The sequence below is a fragment of the Symphalangus syndactylus genome, chromosome 7 (assembly GCF_028878055.3).
Source record: "Symphalangus syndactylus isolate Jambi chromosome 7, NHGRI_mSymSyn1-v2.1_pri, whole genome shotgun sequence".
Taxonomy (NCBI): Eukaryota; Metazoa; Chordata; class Mammalia; order Primates; family Hylobatidae; genus Symphalangus; species Symphalangus syndactylus.
The window spans coordinates 46,135,133-46,153,105 of NC_072429.2; the positions used below are offsets into that span (position 1 = coordinate 46,135,133).

Below are 17,973 nucleotides of genomic sequence, written 5' to 3' on the forward strand. Positions count from 1 at the left end.
ATGAGTTCTAAATTTAAATGGACTTACTTTGAGGCCATGATCAACATTTAAATCTTGCTCTTCGCCTACATCAACTGATCCCAGGTCAGGAGGAAGGCTGGGGCTGAAGGCCATGAGGTCCGTCTTCGGTGGCCCCTCACCAGAGCATAACCTCTGCGGCTGTTGCTGGGAGTGTGACCAGCTCCCCACCGCACTGGAGCACACCAGAGTGGGCTTGCCCGCCGGGCACCCGCCCTCAGTGGGCAGTGCTGAGCACCGCAGCGCAGTGTACAGCAGCAGCGTGAGCACCAGCAGGCTGGATACCGCGCAGATGGCGATAATCAGGTACACGTTGACATCCACCAGCGCCGCTTCCGGACCCACAACGCCAGCCAACTGCCTCGATGACGCCTTTGGAGCCTGGCCGCTCTCCACCAGCGACACCAGAACCGTGGCCGTGGCCGTCAGCGCAGGTTCCCCATGATCCTTCACCAGGACAAGCAAACGGTGGCGCGGAGAGTCCGCTTCGTCCAGCACACGAGTGGTGCTGATCTCGCCCGTGTACAGCCCCACGCGGAACGGGATGCGAGAGCTGCTTGCAGCTGGCTGCAGCTCATACGATAGCCAAGCGTTGTAGCCCGAGTCCGGGTCCACTGCGCGCACTTTCGCTACCACTTGGCCCGCGCCCACAGACCGCGGCACCAGCTCGCTCACTGTGCCACCAGTGCCACCCACCCGAGGCTCCAGCAGCGCCGGCGCGTTGTCGTTCTCATCCAGCACGAACAGCTGTAGCGTCACGTTGCTGCCCAGAGGCGGCACGCCTGCGTCGCACGCGCTCACCTGGAACTGTAGCAGCTCCAGGTCCTCGCGGTCCAGCGGCTGCAGCGCGTACACCTTGCCGCTCTCCGCGTGCACCGACACGTAGCTCGACAGCGCGCGCTCGCCCACCCGCCGCTCCACCAGCGAGTAGGACACCAGCGCGTTCTCCTGCGCGTCCGCGTCCCGCGCAGACACCGTGAAGATGTGGCAGCCTGGTAGGTTGTTCTCCTTCACGAACACCGTGTACTTGGACTGCGGGAACGCCGGAGCATTGTCGTTCACGTCGGCCACCTCCACAGACACGCTGGCGGTGGCCCACAGCGAAGGCGAGCCCCCGTCCCGCGCCGTCACCACCAGCTCATAGGCCGACACGCTCTCGCGGTCCAGGGCGCTGTCCAGCACCAACGAGTAGTAATTCTTGAAGGTGGATACCAGCTTGAAGGGGACGTGAGGCGTCAGCGAGCAGGTCACTTGCCCGTTGGCACCTGAATCGAGGTCGTTCACGCTAATTAGGGCGATGACAGTACCGAATTGAGCGTCTTCACGTACAGGCAAGGATAAGGAAGTCAGTGCTATCTCAGGGACGTTATCATTTTTATCCAAAATTCTCACTAAAACGGTGCAATGACCCGCCATGGGAGGATGGCCTTTGTCCGTGGCGTCAATGCGGATTTTGTATAAATTTACTTGTTCAAAATCCAAATTACCCCGAATCACTATTTCACCCGTATTTCGATCTATGCTAAAGTGGTCAATAACCATAGTTTCAACAAGGCTATTAAAAGAGTATGAAATTGCCCCATTCGATCCTTCATCCCGATCAGAAGCATTCAGTCTGATAACTGTTGTTCCGTTGTCTACATTTTCGAATATTCTTACTTCGTATTCAGACTGTTCGAAAGTGGGAGCATTATCATTCACATCCAGCACTGTGACCAGCAGCTGAACAGTGCCTGTGAGCTCAGGTTTGCCCCCATCTGTGGCTGTCAGGAATAAGTTGTGTGCAGGAGCTTCCTCTCTGTCCAAGGATTTTCTTAATACGAGCTCAACCAGTTTATTCTCGTCGTTCTTTGAATTCACATCTAGCATGAAGTAATCATGAGAGCTAAGCCTGTAGGTTAACACGGAGTTAGCTCCAACATCTGCATCGGACGCGCCCTCTAGCGGAAACCGAGAGTCTGGCATTCTGGATTCTGAAACAAACAGCTTTTGCTCTTTTACACGGAACACTGGCGGGTTGTCGTTAATATCCTTCACCTCCACGTCCACGTGGAAAACCTGCAGTGGCCTGTCCACGATCACCTCCAGGTGGATGCTGCACTCCGCGCTCCGCCCGCACAGCTCCTCGCGGTCGATTCGAGAATTCACAAACAAAATGCCATTCTGCAGATTTACCTCCAGAAGGTCCCCGTGTGTTTTGGACGCCACCCGGAACAGGCGCGGCACCAGCTCCGCCAGCTCCAGCCCCAGGTCCTGCGCGATGCGGCCCACGAAGGTGCCGTGTTTGGCCTCCTCGGGGACGGAGTAGTGGAGCTGGCCCCTCCCCATCTTCCAGGCTGCGAGGAGCAGAAGCGAGAGTAGCAGTCGCCGGGATCCCAGGTCTCCTCGCCAGTGATAAACCATGTTAAATAGTCGTTTCCTATCAGAAAATCTTCTTAATATTAAGATGAACGACTGTACTTCCAGAGTCTTTTAATCCAATTCCGCTGCATCTCCCATTGTTCGGCCTTTAGAGACAGATGCTGTCAGAGAAACGACTTTGAACCTTGGCTAACCAGAACTTCTTGGTAGAGAGCGACATCATGTGGCTTCAAAAGGTAATGATTACATGAATTACTTCCTCAATATCTGGGTTCTTCTATGCACTTTCTATTTCTTTATCATACTTTAATAGTAAATCCTTAACTTTATCAATTGCAGAGGCATTCATACTATCTGGCTCCTTACATTAGTTTCAGCTAAGGATTTCTTCTTCATAAGGAAAGGAATTTCTTCCCAATATTTCAAATATCGTATCAATTAATAATAAATTTAAGTATGACTTGTATGTCATGGATATCAGAAATGTAAAGTGTCCTCCATAGTTTCGTGTGGAAAAAATGCATTAATATTTATTTGGTCACCAGAAACACTGGTATATATTACTCTGAGGTGAGCATATAATTCTAACTTTTCTACATTTTATCTTCTTGTGTTCTTATTGTTAAATTTCTGCTTTTCTTTATTCAATAAATGTCAAATTGCCTGAACAGTTTTATTTACTAAAGTAATAAAAATGTATGTGCATATTCTTTACACTATTTCTCGATATCTCTATAGCTTGTTAAATTCAGCGTCTCACTTAAACCATTTTCCTTTATGATTTCTCTGACATGCCAAACTCTAGTAGTATTTCCATCATTGGCTTGTTAGCTCTTCATCTTTCTTCTGCTCCAAAAAGTATTTTCCAGAATTATGCCTTTAACCTTTTTTTCCCCAACCTTTTTATTTAACGTTTCTATTTCCAGGGCTTTAAACTAGCCTATTATTTGAAGTATTCTTAACTCCATGTCTGCAACCCCCTATTTTCATTTTCTACCTGACATTTTTACCTGTATACCCTAACATTGCTTAGAAAATGAGTCGACCAAAGTTAAAAGAATATCTAATCAATAATCACCCAAAACCCAAATCATTAAAAAATCACAATTTTTATAGCATAGTGATTCTCCACATTTACTCATATGTATTTTTATGACTTCTTTTCCCTTGCCTACCATATTTAAAGTTTGTATGCATCCCATCTCTCATGTGTGATAATTTCTGTCTTTATTAGTACAGCCTTCACTCGATTTCACTAAAATCTTCAACAAGTTTATCTTTCTATTGACCAATTGTCAAGATATTAGACTTCCATCTGGGAGATACGCTACGTGACCATGAGCCAATCTTCTCAGTGCTAAGGCTAACCACTTTCCAGTACGAGTCATATTTTACAGAAAATATATTGTCTCCTTCTTGGCACACTCTTTGTTCAAGGTTTTTCTTCTATTCATCTTTTTCTGTCAAAATTCTATTCATCTTTCAAAGTCCACCTCAAAAGTAAATTCTCCATAGATTCATCATGAATGCTTTCATGCAGGCGATTAAGAGCTCCTACAAATTTCTATAAAAGTCTTACCAAAAACGTAGGTAAAATAGGAAAGGTGAATAAAAGTATTTTCTGTGAAATGATTTAAATTTGTCATCACATTATTTATCCAAAAAATACCTCTGTAGTTGACTCTAAATAGTAGCAAACAATTTGTAAAGAAAATAGTATTTCTCGATATCTCAGGAGTTTGAGACCAGCCTGGGCAACACAGTAAGACCCCATCTCTACAAAAAATACAAAAATTAGCTGGGCATGGTGGTGTGTACCTGTAGTCCCAGCAACTTGGGAGGCTGAGGTAGGAAGATCACTTGAGCCCAGGAAGCAGAGGTTGCAGTGAGCCCAGATTGTGCCACTGCACTGCAGTCTGGGCTACAGAGTGAGACCCTGTCTCGAAAATAATAATAATAATGATAATAATAATTGATGAATACAGTTTTGAGTGGCTAAGGAGGATCCCCTATCAACTTCAAGTATTTCCCAAGATAAATAGGATATTTAAAACTTTAATAATATTCTAGGAAGGTTTTAAATATACATGCATGTGAGCATAAAAACAAAGCAATAAAAACAGATTACAATTACCATCTTTGAAGGTCAAAGATATTTATAGATTTTTCCACAAAACTGAATATTCTTTCAACAAGAGCAGCAAACTTGGTCTGCTTATGTGAATGACATATTACTGCTTAATGGTAAATAATTCTATTGATTATCAAACAGGTTTTTGACTTTGCATACCTCTATCCTTATTCACGTTGAAAAGAAAACAGTAACATATCCTAAAATAATTCCCTAAAGTATATTAGAATATTAGGAACAGTGAAAATTGACTGTCAGTTCTGAGATTTTATTTTATTTTATTATTTCATTTTATTTTATTTTTGAGGCAAGGTATTGCTCTGTCACCTAGGCTGGAGTTCAGTGGCATGATAACTGCAGCTTGGACCTCCTTGGCTCAAGGGATCCTCCTACCTCAGCCTCTTGAGTAGCTGAAACTACAGACACGCATCACCATGCACAGCTAATTTTACAAAGTCTCTACAAAAGAGGCACAAGCTGGTCTCAAACTCCTAGACTGAAGCAATCCTCCTGCCTCGGCCTCTCAAAATGCTGGGGTTAGAGGTGTGTGCCACCATGCCCCATTAACTATCATTTTTTTAACCAACCAAATTATTTGTAAAAAATTTTTAAAAGTCTAGACAATTCAGTTATTGTTTCATTAATGTCCCTAATACAGTACTGGATGAATAAATCATGATATATCCATAAAAGAAAATAAGATGCAAATACTTTTAAAAATAAGAAAGCAAATAATCAAAAAGAAGGAATAAGCGCTAATGAAATAATATGCCACAAAACCCAATATATAATTTAGGCTGGATGTGGTGGCTCATGCCTGTAATCCCAGCACTTTGGGAGGCTGAGGCAGGCAGATCACTTGAGCCCCAGATTTCGAGACCAGCTGGGGCAACATGGTGAAACTCTGTTTCTACTAAAAATACAAAAAAAAAAATTAGCATGGCATGGTTGTCGGCGTCTTTAATCCCAGCTACTTGGGAGACTGAGGCATGAGAATTGCTTGAACCAGAGAGGCGGATTTTGCAGTGAGCTGAGATCGCACCACTGCACTCCAGCGAGGATGACAGAGTAAAACTCTGTCAAACACACACACACACACACACACACTATCTATCTATATATATATATATATATATATATAAAATTTAAAGTGGAAAAACAAACAAAAAGTGCAGAAGGGTAGGTTTCTAATGTAATCATTTCTTTTTTTAAAAAAAGGAAAGATGAAAGGCAGGCTGGGTGTGGTTGTTCATGTCTGTAATCCCAACACTTTGGGAGGCCAAGGTAGGAGAATCAAGACCAGCCTGCGAAACAAGACTCCACCCTGCCTCTACAAAAATAAAATAAAATTAGCCAGGCGCAATTACATGCGAACTGTATTCTCCAGCTACCCCAGAGGCTGAGACAGGAGGATCCTGTGAGCCCAGGACTTTCAGGTTGCAGTGGGCTATAATCCCACCACTGCATTTCAGCAGCCTGGGTGATGGAGTGAGAGCGTGTCTTGAAAGAAGAAAGAAAAAAGAAAAAGAAAGAATGAAAGAAAGAAAGAAAAGAAAGAAAGAGAAAAAGAAAGGAAGGAAGGAAGGAAGGAAGGAAGGAAGGAAGGAAGGAAGGAGGGAAGGAAGGGGCAAATTCTAAAATATATATATTGGCGATTTGCAGTTTGGTGATTGTAAATATATATGTATAAAATTTGGCAATAATAATCTTGGGAATATACAAAAAAACTAAAACTGCTTCAGAAATTCAGAAAGGTAAAGTGAATGGTTTGCGGTTGGAGGAGGCAAGGAGATTTTTTACTACGTACTAGATTTCACTCTTTGAAATGTTGAATGTGAATATATTTCTTATGCAAACAAGGAACAAAATAAAAAATACTATTAAACTGCCATTTAAACTATTTTAAATTGTTCATATTAATTCTTCATGAACATGCCGAATACATTTCAACAAAGTAAGTTAAAAAGAAGTCAGTGCTACACAAATATTATAAAAAGAAGATAAATAGATGTAAAAGAAATGCTTAAAATTCAAGTTCTAGACTAAAGATAAAAAGGCAAAATTGAACAGATGATTTTGACCCAGGTATATTTTATAAAATGAGGACAATACATAGAATAAAATATTAGATAAAATATATATTAAATTTGTTTACTATAGCATTTATAAGTATTGACTATCAAAATATGGAAATGTAAATATTTGATTTTGTAAATACACTATAGAAGGTGAATCTATTGTTCTAGTTAGCAAAGTCCTTCTCCAAAAATAGAGTAGCCAACATAAACCATAGATTTTGATCTACAGTATTACGCATCCCAAAACAAAAGTGTATATTAAACGTACTTCCAAATAATTAGTGCAAATACAGCATAACACTAAAAATTAATAATTATATATAAAGCTATCAACTAAAAAAGAAATTATGAAAGAAAATGTAAAGAGACAAATTGAACTAATTATTTTTAAATTGTTGGAAACAAGATTATTTATGACTCACATTGTCTGTAGAGGAGGGACCCTGAGGAAGGCTGGGACTGAAGGCCATGAGGTCCGTCTTGGGTGGGCCCTCCCCGGAGCACACCCTCTGCCGCCTCTGCTGGGAGAATGACCAGCTCCCCACCGCGCTGGAGCACACCAGAGTGGGCTTTACCAAACCACACGCGCCCTCAGAGGACGGCGCTGAGCACCGCAACGCCGTGTACAGCAGCAGGGTAAGCACCAACAGACTGGACACCGCGCAGATGGCGATGATCAGGTACACGTTGACATCCACCAGCGCGGTCTCTGGGCCTGCAATGCCCAACGATGCCCGCGACGATGCCTTTGGTGCCTGGCCGCTTTCCACCAGTGACACCAGCACGGTGGCTGTGGCTGTCAGCGAGGGCTTCCCGTGGTCCTTCACGAGCACCAGAAGGCGGTGGCGCGGTGCGTCCGTCTCATCTAGGGCTCGTGTCGTGCTGATCTCGCCAGTGTACAGCCCCACGCGGAACGGGATGCGCGCACCGGCCGCCACCGGTTGCAACTCATACGAAAGCCACGCGTTGTAGCCTGAGTCAGCGTCAACCGCACGTACCTTCGCCACCACATGGCCCGCGCCCACAGACCGCGGCACGAGCTCGCTCACAGCGCCACCAGTGCCACCCACCCGAGGCGCCAGCAGTGCCGGCGCGTTGTCGTTCTCGTCCAGCACGAACACCTGCAGCGTCACGTTGCTGCCTAGAGGTGGCATGCCCGCGTCGCGAGCGCTCACCTGGAACTGCAGCAGCTCCAGCTCCTCGTGGTCCAGCGGCTGCAGCGCGTACACCTTGCCGCTCTCCGCGTGCACCGAAACGTAGCTCGACAGCGCGCGCTCGCCCACCCGCCGCTCCACCAGCGAGTAGGACACCAGCGCGTTCTCCTGCGCGTCCGCGTCCCCCGCCGACACAGTGAAGATGTGGCAGCCCGGCGGGTTGTTCTCCTTCACGAACACCGTATACTCGGGCTGCGCAAACGCCGGGGCGTTGTCGTTTACGTCGGCCACCTCCACGGACACGCTGGCCGTGGCCCACAGAGAAGGCGAGCCCCCGTCCCGCGCGGTCACCACCAGCTCATAGGCCGACACACTCTCGCGGTCCAGAGAGCTGTCCAGCACCAATGAATAGTAATTCTTGAAGGTGGACACCAGCTTGAAGGGAACGTGGGGCATCAGGGAGCAGGTAACCTGTCCGTTGACTCCAAAATCTCGGTCAAACACGCTAATCAATGTGATGACGGTACCTGGTTGGGCGTCCTCTGAAATAGGGAGAAACAGGGAAGTGAGAGTCAACTGTGGAGCATTGTCATTTACATCCACAACTTCCACAAGAACTGTACAATGACCAGCCAGGGGTGGGAAGCCTTTATCGACAGCCTCTACTGGGATCTTGTGTGCTCTACTTTCTTCAAAATCCATATGTCCTATCACTGTGATTGCCCCACTTATGGGGTCCATGTGGAACTTGGATTTTACATCTGGAGAAACATCACTGGAGAAGGAGTAAATAATATCCCCATTCAAGCCTTCGTCTAAATCTGAGGCATTGGAGTGAATCACCAGCGTTCCGATAGAAACGTTTTCTGGTAATTTCACAGTATACAGGGTTCTGTCGAACACTGGGGCATTGTCATTTATGTCCAGTACTGTGATGAGTAACTGAACGGTGCCAGTCAGTTCAGGTTTGCCTCCATCGGTGGCCGTGAGCAATAAATGAAGCTCCGGAGTTTCTTCTCTGTCTAAAAGTTTCCGCAATACAAGTCCAAGAGGTTTTACCTGCTGGTTGCTGGTTGGCACGTCCAGGGAGAAATACTCATTGGGGCTCAGTCTGTAAATGAGCAGGGCGTTCTCCCCGATATCTGCATCGGACGCGCCCTCTAGTGGAAACCGAGAGTCAAGCGGCCTGGATTCCGCGATGAACAGATTCTTTTGTGTCGCTGGGAACACAGGAGGGTTGTCGTTAATGTCCTTCACCTCCACGTCCACATGGAAAACCTGCAGCGGCTTGTCCACGATCACCTCCAGGTGGATGCTGCACTCCGCACTCCGCCCGCACAGCTCCTCCCGGTCGATCCGAGAATTCACAAACAAAATGCCATTCTGCAGATTTACCTCCAGAAGATCCCCACAGAATTTGCACACCGCCCGGAACAGGCGCGGCACCAGCTCCGCCAGCTCCAGCCCCAGGTCCTGCGCGATGCGGCCAACGAAGGTGCCGTGTTCAGCCTCCTCGGGGACCGAGTAGTGGAGCTGGCCTCTCCCCGCCTCCCAAGCTGCTAGAATTATAATAAACAGCAGTAGATGTCGGCCCCCTGGGTCGTATCCATTTGGGCACACCATTTCAAATTATTGGCTTGTTTTTCTTGTCAGCAAAACTTGCCTTCGAATTTATAGGAATGTTTTTATCCCTTCATTTCAATCTCGATGTGTGGCCATTGTTGTGCATCCAAAGAGTGAAAGAGAGTGGAGCGTCTTTCCAATGCGAAAAGGAATGACTTCCTTTTGTTGACTATGAAAGAATTTGCGGTAAAGAGCGACATCATGTGGCCATCATGTAAGTAAGAATTACAAACTATTACAAGCTATTAATCAGATGAAAAGTTTTATTTCAAACTCTGAATTTTTTTCTTCATTGTTGTTAAAGGTTAAAATAGCATTTCTCATGATTGTTAGAAGCATTCTTAGGCGACTGATGGCTTTTGAATACTTAGTGTTACCAGAACTGTAGCTTCCTCATGCCTTAGAAAACTTTTTTTTCACACAGTTTTAAATAAAGATAGAAACCTAAGTGAAAACATGAATCTAAACAATTGCAAGTTTAAATTCCTTTGATCTAGATCCCAGGAAACTTCATATTCTTGATTCAGTATCGCTTGTTAAGAAAAATCCTGTACTCTTTTAGGGACCCAGGATCTCAAGAATCTACCGATTGATGAAAGAGAAACTTAGAAAGGGGTGTGTGTGTGTGTGTGTGTGTGTGTATGTGTGTGTGTTTTCTTTTTAGGAGGCAAGAAACATTAGCAACTATCCAGACACTTTTCTTGGGAAAAAAAAATAAGAGAAAGTTTGAGGAATCTTTGAAGGGGAAGAATTTGTATCATGTGAACTTTTTGAGGAGGAAGTATCCTGAATTTTTTGCTTTAGCAGAATCTATATATACTGTTTCAGGAGGTCTTGATTTTATATTTGTTTCCTCATTCTATCCTTTCAAACACTTGTGTGTTATGAATAGATGCCTATTTTTACAATCTCAAATATTATTTGTATTATTTCTTTTACAATGTAAGTTTATTTTATTAGATAAATTTCAGTGCTCAGCCATCTGACACAGAGCAGCCCTTTGATCAAGTCTTGAGGTATTTCATCCTTTTTGGATCTACCTTACTGTGTTCGTTTTCTTGAATGTTTCACTCCAATGTTCCCAAAGGCATGTAAAATAATTATGTCTGTATTCAGATGCTTTCCTAAATAAGTTTTTATAATTGCTGCTCTCCTGGAGTATTGCAGTAGCTTCTTATTGTGTAACCTGTCCATTCCTATGTCATTCTCCTTCATTTAATCCTTGCAGTCATCTTCCTTAAACACTTTTTATTCCTATTGCTTCACACTTTTTGACAGCTTTCAAATGACTTTGAAGAATGTCAAAATTACTTGTCTAGCACTCAAAGTTACCCAAAAGGTTTTTCTCATATTACTTTCCTTGCTTTATATCACACTCTCTCTTATGGGAACCGTGTGCTTTACCCAAAGTGGACTATTCCTCATTTCTAGGTACATTTGGAATTTTCTGTGTACTCACTTAAGTTACTCTCTTTTCAAGAATACCTGTTAGTCTCCATATTCTCCCAAGGAAAACTCTTTCCATTTTATAACCAGTAAAACATCATGACTCTTCACGGGTTCCTTCAACAAGGGAAAAAGGCAAAGATTTTTTTCCAATTCCAATAACACTATGATGTACCTTTCTAGCACCTCTTACAATATTCTTCCTTTTACTATCATCGTATTTATGTAGGATACTTACCTTTATTTATCTATTAAATTTGAAGCCAGGTCTTGTTAATTCGATGATTCTCAGCAGGCACGGTGTGATACTCTTAAAGACCCTCCTAGAAACTTTTTAAAAAACATTTACTCACTAGCAGCGCTATAGTTCTCTACTTCCTGAGAAAGTATTCTGTTTTGAGGCTGTTAGATATCATTATCTACACAAATGGTGATCTTCAGTATAACCAGAGACAATTCTGCCACTCTTAAGTATGTAGAGGTATTTTTTTTTAATTTTAGTGCAATATTAATTATATGCTTAAAAATTATCGTGTACTTCTTTTAGAAAACAGAAAATACCACCACTGGTTTCTGCCATTTCAAGAATGGAAAATGCTCACATTAGGAAACACAAACCACAACTCAGTCCTCTAATGGCCCCTAAGCAACTTTTAAATGTGGGCAAATACACCATTCATGCTTAATGCAGTCTAATATTTCCTGGGGACATGGACAACACAAAAAGTCAAAACCACCTTCAGGAAATCACTGAGAACTCAGCAGGTTAAATGTCTTTTGAATTCATAAAACTTTTCCACTGTCCAAGTCTTAATTCAATTTTCAACTTTGAAACACACATTTTAAATTACTTTTAATGTAGAACATGGCATTTAAAATGTTAGAGACATCTCAGATTAATTTGGTAATTATGGCCTCACTATGAATAACAAAAATTCAATCTTTACATAAAATGAAAACAATATGGAATCTGTAATGAGAGTTTCCTAGCATAAAATGACATAAAGTTTTTCTTTTCCTCTTCGGAAAAGTAGCAAATTTTATTAAGCACTTGCTATTTGGCAAACACAGCTATAAGCACCTTACAGTATCAACTTACTAAAGCTTTATTACGATTCTATCATTGAAACTAGTGTTTATCATTCCAAATTTACAGAAGAAATTGAAATAGAGGTGAAACAATCCATCCACAAAACAAAATTGGTAGCGATGAAATTTAGGCAAGGGAGGATAGCACCAAAACTCACACTTAATCACTACTTTTTGCTGCTTTTCATTTAAAGAAATAATGACTAGCCAAGCATAGTGGCTCACACCTATAATCTTAGTACTTTGGGAGGCCAAGGTGGGCAGATCACTTGCACCCAGTAGTTTGAGGCCAGTCTGGGCAACATGGAGAAACCCTGTATCTAAAAAAAAAAAAAAAAAAAAGGCGGGAGGCATGGTGGTGCTCGCGTGTAGTCCCAGCTACTCCAGAGGCTGAGGTGAGAGAATCACTTGAGCCCAGGCATTCGAGGGTGCAGTGAGCCATTATTGCATCACTGTACTCCAGCATGGGTGACAGAGCAAGACCCTGTCACACAAACACACACACACAAAATAGTGAATAGTTTAAATTACTGTGTAGAAACAATGAAAACATGAATACAAAAAATAGATTTAGACTCCATGAAGAGAAGACCATCAAGTGAAATTCAAACAGAAATAAGAGAGCTGCAATGCCAGAGGAATGCAGTTTTCATATAAATTTACTTGATCACAAGGTCCAAATTCTCTTGAATCACTATTTTCCCATTATTTAGATCGGTAGTAAATAAATCAATAACCGTAACAACCAGAAGTATTCAGGCTGATAACTATTGTTTTTGTCCTTTAGTCCTCAATGGTTTAAAAGGGGGACAATAAATAAACACTATTGTCTCCTGGAATCACAAGTCTGAAAAGGGAACCACAGATAAAAAGTATGATGATCAGAGTTCTTACACAAAATGGATAAAATCAAAGCGTTAGCTTAATAAAAGTGTCAGCAGAATAACATTGAAATGGAAAGTGTAAAAGCATAAGTGATACACTGGTGCTCAAATTTCAAAATATGATCAAAAAAGAGTATATGTAAAAAAATTATCCTAAAGCTCAAAGGCAAACAAATGAAAATCCTACATAATTAATCAGAAAAAAATGCTACTATGAATCTGAATTAAAATGCAACAGAAAACGACATATCCAAGAATATTTTGGTTTGAAGACAAAAATTCTGAGGTGCAGATTGTGGACAATGATTTCTAATTTCACTTAAATTATGAATATTAAAGAAGCAAAGAGATTATAATAAGAAACAATAAAATGAAAATATGTAAATTTTATAAAATTAATTAAAAATTAAAAACAGAAATATAGAAAACAAATCTGAGGAAAACAATTATAAATTTAAAATGAAAATTAACTGTTAATTATGAAAATTCACTTACTTTGGCATCATGATCTTCATTTAAATCCTGATTCTCCACCCTACCCATCATAACAGGACAAGGTGAAAGGCTGGGGCTAAAGGCCATGAGATCCATCTTGGGTGGGCCCTCCTCCCCGGAGCACACCCTCTGCCGCCTCTGCTGCGAGTACGACCAGCTCCCCACCGCGCTGGAGCACACTAGCGTGGGCTTGTCCGCCGTGCACGCGCCCTCGGTGGGCGGAGCCGAGCACCGCAGCGCTGTGTACAGCAGTAGCGTGAGGACCAGCAGGCTGGATACCGCGCAGATGGCGATGATCAGGTACACGTTGACATCCACCAGCGCCGCCTCTGGGCCCGCGGCGCCCACTGACGCCAGCGATGACGCCTTTGGAGCCTGGCCACTCTCCACCAGCGACACCATCACCGTGGCCGTGGCTGTCAGCGCCGGCTCACCGTGGTCTTTCACCAGCACCAGCAGCCGGTGGCGCGGAGAGTCCGCTTCGTCCAGCACACGAGTGGTGCTGATCTCGCCTGTGTACAGCCCCACGCGAAATGGGAAGCGAGCGCTGCTTGCCGCTGGCTGCAGCTCATACGAAAGCCACGCGTTGTAGCCTGAGTCGGCGTCCACTGCGCGCACCTTCGCCACCACTTGGCCCACACCCACTGACCGCGGCACCAGCTCGCGCACTGCTCCACCAGTACCACCCACCCGAGGCGCCAGCAGTGCCGGCGCGTTGTCGTTCTCGTCCAGCACGAACACCTGCAGCGTCACGTTGCTGCCCAGAGGCGGCACGCCAGCGTCGCGAGCGCTCACCTGGAACTGTAGCAGCTCCAGCTCCTCGTGGTCCAGCGGCTGCAGCGCGTACACCTTGCCGCTCTCCGCGTGCACTGACACGTAGCTCGACAGCGCGCGCTCGCCCACCCGCCGCTCCACCAGCGAGTAGGACACCAGCGCGTTCTCCTGCGCGTCCGCGTCCCGCGCAGACACCGTGAAGATGTGGCAGCCTGGCGGGTTGTTCTCCTTCACGAACACCGTGTACTCGGACTGCGCGAACGCCGGAGCATTGTCGTTCACGTCGGCCACCTCCACGGACACGCTGGCGGTGGCCCACAGCGAAGGCGAGCCCCTGTCCCGCGCCGTCACCACCAGCTCGTAGGCCGACACGCTCTCGCGGTCCAGGGCGCTGTCCAGCACCAACGAGTAGTAATTCTTGAAGGTGGATACCAGCTTGAAGGGGACGTGAGGCGTCAGCGAGCAGGTCACTTGCCCGTTGGCACCTGAATCGAGGTCGTTCACGCTAATTAGGGCGATGACAGTACCGAATTGAGCGTCTTCACGTACAGGCAAGGATAAGGAAGTCAGTGCTATCTCAGGGACGTTATCATTTTTATCCAAAATTCTCACTAAAACGGTGCAATGACCCGCCATGGGAGGATGGCCTTTGTCCGTGGCGTCAATGCGGATTTTGTATAAGTTTACTTGTTCAAAATCCAAATTACCCCGAATCACTATTTCACCCGTATTTCGATCTATGCTAAAGTGGTCAATAACCATGGCTGCAACAAGGTTATTAAAAGAGTATGAAATTGCCCCATTCGATCCTTCATCCCGATCAGAAGCATTCAGTCTGATAACTGTTGTTCCGTTGTCTGCATTTTCGAATATTCTTACTTCGTATTCAGACTGTTCGAAAGTGGGAGCATTATCATTCACATCCAGTACTGTGACCAGCAGCTGAACAGTGCCTGTGAGCTCAGGTTTGCCCCCATCTGTGGCTGTCAGGAATAAGTTGTGTGCAGGGGCTTCCTCTCTGTCCAAGGATTTCCTTAATAAGAGCCCAATTTGTTTATTGTCATCACTGTTTATTTTCACATCTAGCCCGAAGTAGTCGCTAGAACTGAGTTTATAGGTTAAGATGGAATTTGAGCCAACATCTGCATCTGACGCGCCCTCCAGTGGAAACACAGAATCTGGCAGCCTAGATTCGTAAATCAGCACTCTTTGTTCCTCTACCGGGAACAAGGGCGGGTTGTCGTTAATGTCCCTCACCTCCACGTCCACATGGAAAACCTGCAGCGGCCTGTCCACAATCACCTCCAGGTGGATGCTGCACTCCGCGCTCCGCCCGCACAGCTCCTCGCGGTCGATCCGAGAATTCACAAACAAAATACCATTCTGCAGATTTACCTCCAGAAGGTTCTCGCGGTCTTTGGAGGCCATCCTGAACAGACGCGGCACCAGCTCCGCCAGCTCCAGCCCCAGGTCCTGCGCGATCCGGCCCACGAAGGTGCCGTGTTTGGCCTCCTCGGGAACGGAGTAGTGGAGCTGGCCGCTCCCCACCTTCCAGGCTGCGAGGAGCAGAAGTGGGAGGAGCAGACATTGCTTTCCCAATCTGTCTTCCGGGGTAAACACCATGTCAAATACCTCTGGTTTTATTTCCATTAGAAGATCTTCCGCATAAAGATAAAATACTGTATGTTCCCGAATTTACTAATCCATTTCTTCTGCGTCCGCCATCATTCAACAGTCAGGAAATGATGCAGTATAATAGAAGAAATTTGAATGTTGGCTAGCTATAACTTCATGGTAGACAGCGACATCATGCGGCTCCAAAAGGTAAGAAATTAATTCACATAACAGTGCTATACTATATATTTTTAAAACGGTATCTTCTTTTCTCTACTTTTATAGTAAACCCTCCTCACGTTTGTAATTTGCACAGTCAGTGTTATCCCGACTTCTTTTATTAGTTTAGAATAAGGGATCTAATTATTAACAGCTAAACAACTTTTCTACCAATATTTGCAACATTAGTATCAACCAGTTTAGCAAATTTAAGTGTTAACGGAACTGCTCTTTAAATCTGAAATGTAAACTATTCTACACTCTTGGTAGAAAAGAAACTTGCCCACATCTGTCTTTCCTAGGGCATGCTATTATATAGTGCTCTAGGGAAAAAATGTAACTTAAAATTATCAAATTTTGGTTGAATTTTTAAAGCCTTATAGATTATTGAAGTCCATGCTTTCTTTGTTCAATAAATATCAGATGCTCTTAAGGTTCTTTTGTGTAATGATGGAAGATAAAATTCTAGGGCATATTCTTTATCACATTTAATTTATCTGCAGCTTATATTAGGATTCTTGCTTAAAATATTTTCTTTTCATATACTTCACCACTTCAAATTCTAGTGGAATTTCTACCCATTGTGCTTTGCTGTTTTTGATTCTTCAGCTGTTCTTAAATGATCTCTTTTTTTTCTCTCAACTTCAACCCTGTCCTATATCCTTTCCTTTAATTGTTCTCACACCCTTCCAAGTTTTGAATAAGACTTTTATTGAGGTATTTACAAATCCATATCTGTATCCCTTCTTTCTATGTTTCTAATTGTCACTTTCACCTATACATGCTGACTCCTAGAAAACAGCTTGTTAAATATCAAAGCATGACCAATTATTAATAATCCCCAAATTCAAATTTTTAAATTCATATTTTTAATGGCATGAGCATTTCTCATGTCACCTATATTACTTTTTAAATTACTCCTTTTCCCTGGCTTGCCTTATTCCACGTCCACCTAAGTCCATCTGTCTTTCACATGCTACCATATTTATCTTTATGAGTACAGCTTTCATTGAATTTTACTAAACCTAGAAATTGCAAGACATTTGAGAAACTTCTAGTAACCTAATATGTAATCACATATTAGGTAATCAACTTTTTGAAGGTTATTTTCAATTACTCTCCAATATGAATCTTATTTTTCTGACAATATAGACCACTTGCTCTTCCTCTTTTTCAATACCGTGTTTATTTTAGCTGGGTTTTTTAACTATGTCTACATTTACTTGAAAAACGTTACCTTCATATAAAAGTCAGAGCCAAATATCAACTTCACCCTTAATTTAACCTTAATGTTATCCATTGGAAGTGATTAAACCCCTCCTTGAAAGGAGAAAATTAGAGTCACCAATAAGACTTTTCAAATGACATGATCATCTTCACCTTACTCCAAAATTCTGATATACAGTAAAATGCCTCACAGATGATTGTAACACAAAGCCTTTTCTTCCATTTGAAATTCTATCTTAAAATAATTAACCTGGATCTGTTTAGTAGTTCTTATCACTGACTTTCTATTGCAGTTATTTTGGGCAAACAAAGCATTCAATTTCCTAACCAAAAACAATCCCCCAAACAAGAGGTTCCTATAAAAAAGACAAGCTGCACAAAATATACATAAAGACTTGATATATAAAGAGATATATAGTTTATATCACAAAATAACATGATTTTTAAAAATGTGACCGTTGTTAACTCTAGATTTATAGAATGACAAAAACTATTTCTCAATTTCTAGGACCTCCTCAAAGTAGCTCAGGATATTAGGAATATATAAATAGCATGATGGAAGGGTACTTATAAAATTGAATGCATATGAGAATAAAAGAAACAGGCAAAGCAACAGAAATAGGGAATTCACATTTTATCATGTAAAGTGTGGACTATTTACTACCTATAAACCCATACTTTTCCCCTCAAAAGAGTAGAAAAATGGTTCTCATTATTTCAGATGGAGAGGACACTTGTATAGAGTAGGGGAGTTTGTATCATGGTATATTTATTTTTTAATCTAAAAATGAAAAGTAACAACAAGCAGTAAAATTTCCCAACCAAAATATACTAGAATTTGCACAACTGAGGGGATTCAC

The 17,973-nt window shown here is 43.1% G+C and overlaps 1 protein-coding gene across 11 annotated transcripts in view; it reads right to left on the reverse strand.

Moving 5' to 3' along the window:
* The window catches only part of LOC129486279 (protocadherin alpha-C2), a 223,610-nt gene that overhangs the window by 170,476 nt on the left and 35,161 nt on the right, over positions 1 to 17,973 (reverse strand). The window contains exons 1-2 of one of the 11 annotated variants that reach the window (XM_055285954.2): positions 13,272 to 15,806; positions 10,492 to 12,772 (exon numbers count right to left, since the gene is read on the reverse strand). The exons of 6 other annotated variants lie outside the window; for them this stretch is intronic. In XM_055285954.2, the coding sequence (XP_055141929.1) occupies positions 12,724 to 12,772; positions 13,272 to 15,703 (2,481 nt within the window). In that variant the 5' untranslated portion in view covers positions 15,704 to 15,806 and the 3' untranslated portion in view covers positions 10,492 to 12,723. Of the gene's footprint in view, positions 1 to 27; positions 4,569 to 7,010; positions 9,481 to 10,491; positions 12,773 to 13,271; positions 15,807 to 17,973 lie in introns of those variants that run through there. 4 more of the 11 variants (XM_055285940.1, XM_055285949.1, XM_055285944.2 and 1 more) reach the window with 4 other exon arrangements.